The following is an 8,565-nucleotide window of genomic DNA, read 5'->3' on the forward strand; positions in this document are numbered from 1 at the left end:
CCGCACATCTCCTAGTGATTCAAGCGCTAGTTTCATCAATACCATTTAGCATGCTTGCTTATCAGTTAGATTGACCTTTATTTCTTGTAAAGTGGTTGTGGCAGGAACAAGGGAATGATTTCTGTGGATACTACGTTTGCGAGTCTATCCGCCACACGACCTGTGAGCGGGGCTACTCTGACGAACAATATGAAGTGCGTAAGCAATAATATTCACAATTTTATTTTATTACCATCATTTGTGTCGAGTTTTATTTATTCATATATATATGTATTGACCCCCTTCTTCAAATTAGATCTTTCGGATGCGGGATGAACTCCTAGCACCAGATCGTATGCGAGCAACTCAAGAGGAATTGGCGGCATTCTTCCTTGACCACGTGATCGCTGAAAACGGAGAATACTATGTGGATCCTGTGTTCTTACAATTTAATTAGGAGATTATATTGTAAGAGATAATTATTGTATATATGTAGCCGGTAGTGTCAGATAGATATACGAGAACTTGTTGTTCGACCAATCTCTCGGAGAAGGAGAGGTGGTCGATATCACTTCTCTCTGTATGCATATGTTCATGACGATCTTCTGTTTCCTTCATTTGCTTACTAGCTAGCGTGTCTAGTCCTCTCCATACGTATATAGTACGTAGCGTCGACCAAGCACGGAGATAAGAGAGGACACTTCTCTCTATTAATTAGCTAGCTAACATAATATATGAAACACCTAAATTAACCCCCCAAAACCCCCCAACCCCCCCTTTAAAAAAACAAAAACCCCAGCCCCTGAAATGCTGACGCGTGGATGCCTATTGGTCTCGGTTGGTGACACCAACCGGGACAAAAGGCCCTGCCTATTGGTCCCGGTTGGTGACACCAACCGGGACAAAAGGCCCTGCCTATTGGTCCCGGTTGGTGTCACCAACCGGGATCAAAGGCCCCCCTGCCTGGGCTGGCAGCAGCGGCCACGTGGAGGACCTTCTGTCCCGGTTCGTGTAAGAACCGGGACTAAAGGGCTAGGGCTTTAGTAACGACCCTTTAGTCCCGGTTTGAAAACCGGGACAAAAGGCCCTTACCAACCGGGGTAAAAGCCCCTTTTTCTACTAGTGAGGAAAAAGAAAGTGACTCAAAGGAATTGAGAATAGGAAACGAAAAATAGATACTGTTGTATGAAGAACTCACATTGTATAATCGCATCGAAGTTTAAGTCATGTTTAATTTCTGGGGTATTTTTTCTTTGTAACTTATTTTCTCGACAAGTCTTGTGTTTTGTGTCTTGTACTATTTATCATGCCGTTCTATCCGATGGGCCCACTATCCGGTTTCGTTATATCAGGATTGACAGATAATTTAGGCAAGACTGTATACAACCCATGGGCTACTTTGTACTCGCAGATGGCCCAGGTGTACAACATTTTGACTCTGAAACAGGGGCATCGCTATGTCTCGCGTTCAGCGAGTCGAGGCTTCTGACTCGCTAAAGCGCGCAACCATATGAGCCGCCTAGGTTCGCAGGTACTAACACTGCCTCGTTTTCTTTTATGTTTCTTTGCACGTTATTATTTTGTTTACACTTTCAAATAGTCAAAACATATATATTACAAAAATATAATTTATTTAATATTTAGAAAAATATTAATCATGCATTTGAAAAATGCTGAAGACATATTTAAAAGATGTTGAACAAGTAATTGAAAAAATGTTGAACAAGTATTTGAAAAAATATTGATCATGTATACATGTTGAACAAGTATTTAAAAATGTTGAACAAGTATTTAAAATAATGTTGATCATGTATATAAAAATGTCGAACAAGTATTTGGAAAATGTTGCACAAGTATTTGAAAAAAATATTGATCATGTATATAAAAATGTTGACAAAATATTTGAAAAAGTTGAACAAGTATTGAAAAAATGTTAGATGTGTATTAGGAAAATGTTATTGACGTATACAAGAAATATAGAATAATAACCAAAAGAACAAAGAAAACAAAAAAGAAAATAAATCAAAGAAAAACAAATAAAAAAACAAAGAAACAAAGTGCAAAAAAGTATGAAAATGGAGAATAAAAAAGAAAATGACCCCCCCCCCCCCCCTCCCAAAAAAGATAAGAAAACTCAATGAAAATTGGCTTGAATCGCCTCAAGTACAAAGCGCACCTACAACTTATCACTAACATGACTTGGGCGGAGTGGTAGCAGGTCCCGCGGTCGCCCCTGGAGACCAGGGATCGAACCCTGTCCACCTAGATCGTGTCTATGTGCACCGAACCCTCTTCTTCCCCTTCCCCTTAACGTATCTCTTCACCACATATTGCTCACGTCATGGCCAAAAAAACCTAGATACTCCTGTATGAACAACTCATGTTGCATAATCGCTATTGCCTTTGATACTGCTATATGCGTGCACTGGGAGAGGAAAAACCCTTAGGGAGAGCAGCCTCTCGTCTCGCTTAATGCAAGAAATAGACGCCACACTGAAACAGAGTAGTTTTGTTGAGAAAAAAACATGGGTGGATTGAAATTCGAACTCACCTTTCTCACCAGGGACCCTTCGTCTGCCGAGCCCCCTGGACCGAGTCTATGTGCACCAAACCCCCTTCTTTCCCTTTCCCGTACCGTCTCTCTTCACCACAGATCGCTCACGTCATGGCCAGGAAAACCTAGACACTCCTGTATAAACAACTCACAATGCATAATCACTATTGCCTCTGATACTGCTACGCTACTAGCAAAAATTCCTTATTGTTCTTCGTTGGGAGCATGGTGCTTGAAGACATGGCTGCTTCCTTATTGTTCTTCTCCAGTGCTCGCCGATGTCCTTTCTTGATCCTCGGTGGTGCCATATACGGCCGCCGACGGTGTGCCCAAGACGGTGTTTTCTTCGGATTGGATCGGGTCCCGCCATACACTTGTCACTTTCTCTTAGGCGTTCAGAGTGGATGGTCCGTCGACAAGAGAAGCTCTGCGAAAGTTGGTGGTCTTTGGAGGTGACCGACGTCGGTCGTGACGCGGTGTTGTGTATTAGCTAGGACATGCGCTTTTGTGTTGTAGTTTGCTTTTCAGTGGTGTCCATCTTTGGTCTTACTCGAATGTGATATATGTGTGCTACGCTCATTGTTCACAGTGAGTGCTAGTTTTCTTACAATTGACATTCCGCTTTCTATAAAATTATGGTATATGCCTGGACATAATCTAATTAAAAAAAACTTTGAGAGTTCGAATTCACCGGTTCACCCCAATCCTGTCCTCTTCTCCACGAGACGATTCGAGCTGAGCCGAAGAACGCCCAATGGGACTCCTCCTTTTGACTAAAGCTGTCAAAGCCGCCTGGACCGAGTCCATGTGCACCAACCAAACCCCCCTTCCTTCTTTCCCCACCGTCTTCGCTCACGAGCAGAAGCACAAACCCCTCCCCCCGTACTTGCCAGCCTGCCACACACAGCGTCGCCGGCAAAATGCCCCTCCTGCTCCGACGCCTCGTCGGCGCCGTCGCCGTCGCGGCCCCCCTCCGCCGCTCCCTCTGCACGGCGGCCCCGCGCCCTCCCTGGGCCATGGTGAACAGCCAGGCGGCGCTGGACGCGTCAGGGGCGCCGTCGCAGAGCGCGCGCGCGCTCGTCGACCTCAACACCACCCCGTGCGTCTCCCACCTCTCCGTCCCCGCTCGCCTCGTCACCCCCCACGGCGACGACATGGGTTCCCTCGTGGGCATCGTCCGCGGCGCGAGCAGCGACGGCCTCCTCCTCCTCGACTTCATCGACGCCCGCCACCGCCCCTTGTGGCCACACGAATTCGCCGCGGCCCGCGGCGGCGTGGAACCGGAGGGCAAGCTCTTCGTCTGCAACCCTCTCAGCGGCCAGCTGGTCCGCCTCCCGGCCCCGGGCATGGATGTCCCCAAAATGGGAAGTACCTCTTTCGGCCTGCTCACCCAATCTCAAGGCTCACACGGCCCGCCGGATAGGTACGTGGTCGGTCAGCTCAGTAAAAGCAGTCGCGGGGGAGGGGTGTGGCGCAGGGTCGTTCGCCGGTTTCTGTCCGAGACAGGGGAGTGGGACGAGCGGCCGCTGGTCGGGGTGGCCGAGTTGGATCCTGGGCGGAGCATGATGATCAACCATGAGGTACTGGCGTTCGGCGACCGGCTGTGGTAGCTGGACGTGGCCTGGGGTGCCTGCTCCGTCGACCCCTTCAGCGACCGGCCGGAGCGCCGCTTCGCCGAGCTGCCGCGCTCCAGCGTGCTGCCTGTTTCTGATTCCCCGACGCTGAGCAGGTACCGGCGCATGGGGGTCAGCGAGGGGAAGCTGCGCTACGTCCAAGTGTCCCATGGACACAAGCACGACAAGTGGTGCGTGATCCTTTCGTTTTTGCTGGATGACGAGACCTACAGCTGGGCGCTGGATCACGGAGTTGAAATTACAGATCGGCAAGACCCTTGCTATGTTCAAATTGCTGCCGTAGATCCATTCAATGCCAACCTTGTGTACCTCCAACATGGTAGCGCTGTTATTGCCATGGACCTGGCTAAGGGGAAGGAGATTTGGAGGGGTTACCTGCCTAAGGAATTCGTCTTTCAGAAGTTGCTCCACTGTAGTCTTCTTGTTCCGTGCGTGCTCCCAACATGGCTTGCCACAAGCCATATCCCTTCTGCAGGTAAATATAAGCTTCATACACTTGATACCGAATCATCCAATCCAAAGTTTACTGCCCTATAATGGTTATATTGGACACGATTTAGTTTGTTAATATACACCAACTGCATTTGTATTGAAATTTCTGAAGGATGTGACGATATCTCACACATTGCGGTTTAATAATTGCACATAACTCATACTTTTCTGAATTAAATTGGACATTGTTAGCAGTGTTTTTAACCTTTTTAGGATATCAGGGATGGAATCTGGCATTGCTAGAGAATCTCATGTATTTTATAGATTGCATTGGTTATGAGATTGTCTATCAGGTAAAAAAATGGTTTTGCCGATCTAATTAATGTCAGCATATAGATATGCAGTCGTCTTGTTAAATGCCTAAATGTTGTTTTCCAATTCAAGTCTTGATGCAACGATGACACATATACTGCTCTTGTTGCTCATATCTATTTAAGTTATTGTATCTATTAATTGAAGGAACCCTTTCAAGCAACAAGGCTGATTGCAAAAGGAAGACTTTGGCAGACATACTGGTTCGCATAGACAAATGTTAGACAAACGGAAACGTGACAGCTAATTTGTCTCCGGTACTCTCTCTTAAATAACTCTTTCTTGTTTGGGTACCCTTGTTTCGTTTGATATTTTGTCATATTTTGTTCTTTCTTGTGGCATGATTCTGCATTTCTCCTACACTGCCCATAAAATGTGTTACTTGCACAAACAACAGAGTGTCGGTCATGTTTCCAAATCACTATGGTGAGCTGGTTATCTTAATTGTTCAATAATTATACCAACTCGTGGTTGACTGTATGCACAAATGGTGGCTGATTACATGACATGACACTATCTTTTCTCCAATTATACTGCACTTTTAGACAAATAAAAATATGATTCTTGAATATGTTGGGAGTAGTCAATGAATCGGTAGCACGGCGAATGATGTGGCTTCTACTTCTTTTTGACTTATTTAATCGCCGGTACTGTCTTCAGTGCTGGACTGCTACACAGAGTAGTATTACCTTGTCTGAACTCCATTACCCGGTCTGACTTATCCTAGACATGAAATTAGGACAAGGCTAAAAGATGCCTGCCTTTTCACCATGATAATGATTTGTCTTTCACCAGTCAATATCCTCAAATGTTATCAACAAATTATGACTGAACTGAAGCATGTTGCTTGCTATTATTTCTTACCAAGTGACCGTACTGTATATTGACTTATCACCAAAATTGCAATGCTACCCAGTAGTCCTTCAACAGAAGTGTTCCCCAAGTATGTCATCACTAAACCTATTTCTACTTACTACTTTGCCTTGCAGATTCCTTAAATTTGACCAAAAACAGAGTTGAAGGTGGCACCTGCGAGACAGGAGCTCTTATTTTAGGGGAATTCTGTGACAATTCTGGGCTTGCTCTTTTGGCTGATGCAATTCTCTTTGAAAAGGATCAGAAATCCAACTTTACTTGCGAGTTGTGAGAGATCATGCCTATGCTCTTTGTAAAATGTTAATGCCCTTAAGTGTTTAGTTCTGACATGTTTCGTTTTGCATTCATCAAATCTGGGATATGCTTGATTGGATATTTGCATGCTGATGATGAGAAATGTATGAGCTCTCTTTATCTTATTACTTCCTCCCCCTATGTAATTCGTATTGAAATCTCTAAAAAGACTTATATTTAGGAACGGAGGGAGTAGATGCTTCTGCATAACAAGAAAGCGAACCTCTCACTGGCATAAATGCTAATTCTATATTGGTCATCACGGTATGTGTTGTAGAGCATACTATTTTGTTGTAGTTACCTGTCATACCCAATATAAAGCAGAGTTCATGTTAGCACTATTGTAGAATGCATGTGTTTTGGATTGGATGACTGAAATATTCATCAGAAAATATGGATCCAAAGTTGATGTGATTCTACTGTAGGGAGCAAAGCACAAAATTTCATTGGAGGACGATACTTTTTTTTATGATGGTGATTTTTCTAGGAGAAACTGTAGGTGATCTACCTACTGTGAAAATCGTGTTGATAAGTCATGATGTAGAGATATACTACAAACAACCTAAACTAGTACTATTATGCAAAGCCGGGAGCCCGGGAGGCATATTCTTCCCTCGTATCTTCCCTATGTCCGGCTGCGCCGCTCATGGAGCGGCAAAGAGGGTGCTTCAGTCGGAGGGGAAGGGTGCTTCCGTGGAGCTCAGGCGGGTGCCCAAGATGGTCTGAGATAAAGGAGAACCTGCCAGGGAACTCGCAACGGCCTCCATGGTATACAAGCAGCAGCGACCTCTCGTGTTCTATTTATCCTCGATGATGGATGCGGGCGCGGACGTGTGGGCCGCCACCTCGTTGACATCCGCGCAGCTGGCTTCTTTCTCTGCGTGCATGGCGCAGCTACGCGTGCGTCGACGGCGAATGGCGCAGTCGCAAGCACTGGATGCGGCGACGCCCGTGCCGTCGTGGAGCAGCTCACCACTCCTCATCGAGCTGGCCTAGAGCGGCGAGTTGTTGAACCACGTGCCGTCTTGGGGTGGCAACTGGCTCCGTCAGGCTAAGCGAGGGTGGTAGAGTAGCGAGCTGCCTCACTCGTATCCGGCGGGCTCGGTGGACCACCCAGCTGGCTTGTATGCCGGAGAACTGATCTTCCGAAGTCATCAATAGAGTGGAGAAAATGATGAAGGAGGATATGGGGCAGCAGAGGGGTGCAATTCTTGCCCGGCGTCTGGCCTCGTTTAAATATAGGGCGGACGGGAGGAGCTCGGCCGACGTTGCGTTTAAGGATGGCCCGCTCATGAATGGATGTGTGGCTAGAGTAGGTTTCTCGGCATCCACACAGGTTTAATGGAGGCATATGAATGTGGCAAGGAGGTGTGTTTAGCCAGGTGTGCAGCGGGTGGCGCCCTCGACCAGTGTGCCGCTTCAATGGCGGAAGCAGTGGGAGGTCGCGTCCGTCCTGAGCCGCCTTCAATGCGGAGCGGTGCACTCTACGTCGACATGAATGCGGGCAACTGGCAGTGAGAGGGAAGCGCGCGCGGGAGGGGAGAGGTTTTTGATGGACCGGGGCGGTCAGAAGCCGGTTTCTGATTGGTTCAGACTCCTGCAAACCTCCCCCACTTTTGTCTCCGATTTGCGGGAGAAATCACATCTGGGCCGCCCCGTGGACCGATACAGTTCGCCATTGGATGGCTTCCACGGTCCGGACGGTTGTGGGAGGTTTGAGGGTCGGCGTTGGAGATCCCAGTCTTGATTCATGCAACCCAACAGACACCTTCGAAGATACCTGTAGAGCACCTTTATGATCATACAGTTTATAAAGTAGCATTTGATAGCACACAAGGCATTCCTCTGATATCCAGGAGTGGCATGATCTCATGGTCTAAGGAACTAATACTTGACATTAAGAAAGTTGTAAAAAATAACTAAACAATATGATGGTAAACTTACGGTTGGTTCTGTCCATCACATCAACTCATGTCTATGGTTAGGAAACTTTAACCATCTTTATTCAACGAACTAGTTTAGTAGAGGCTTATTAGGGACACGTTGTTGTTTATGTATCCACACATATATTTAAGTTTTCGGTCAATACAATTCTAACATGAATAATAAACATTTATCATCAACAAAGAAATATGAAAATAACCAATTTATTATTGCCTATAGGGCATATTTCTAACAGAATGAGTTCTTGTGCGATGCGTGGTTGGCCGTCTCTACGGACTTCATAAGCAGGAGCAGAAGGGGGCTCTTTTGGAAGCACACGCATGATTCATTTCATGCGCGAAACCACTTTGCGCCGTACGACACGCACATCATCCATAAACGTAATGTGAAGTCATTAACGTATTGCTGGTACACTATCCGGAACTCAGTCACGAAGTTTTATGACGAGGTTGATCGGCTGGAGGCAATGTGGCCGCGTGC

General features: G+C 46.4%; 1 protein-coding gene across 1 annotated transcript; it reads left to right on the forward strand.

Annotated features, from left to right (window-relative positions):
- Window positions 1–3,329: 3,329 nt before the first annotated feature.
- On the forward strand, window positions 3,330–6,199 carry LOC109781034 (uncharacterized). The gene is made up of 3 exons (XM_040388042.3): window positions 3,330–4,642; window positions 5,119–5,228; window positions 5,961–6,199. The coding sequence occupies exon 1, from the start codon at window positions 3,454–3,456 to the stop codon at window positions 4,141–4,143; it is 690 nt and encodes a 229-aa protein (XP_040243976.1). The 5' UTR covers window positions 3,330–3,453; the 3' UTR covers window positions 4,144–4,642; window positions 5,119–5,228; window positions 5,961–6,199.
- The last annotated feature ends 2,366 nt before the right edge of the window (window positions 6,200–8,565 follow it).

Source organism: Aegilops tauschii, chromosome 1 (genome assembly GCF_002575655.3).
Source record: "Aegilops tauschii subsp. strangulata cultivar AL8/78 chromosome 1, Aet v6.0, whole genome shotgun sequence".
NCBI classification, from domain to species: Eukaryota; Viridiplantae; Streptophyta; class Magnoliopsida; order Poales; family Poaceae; genus Aegilops; species Aegilops tauschii.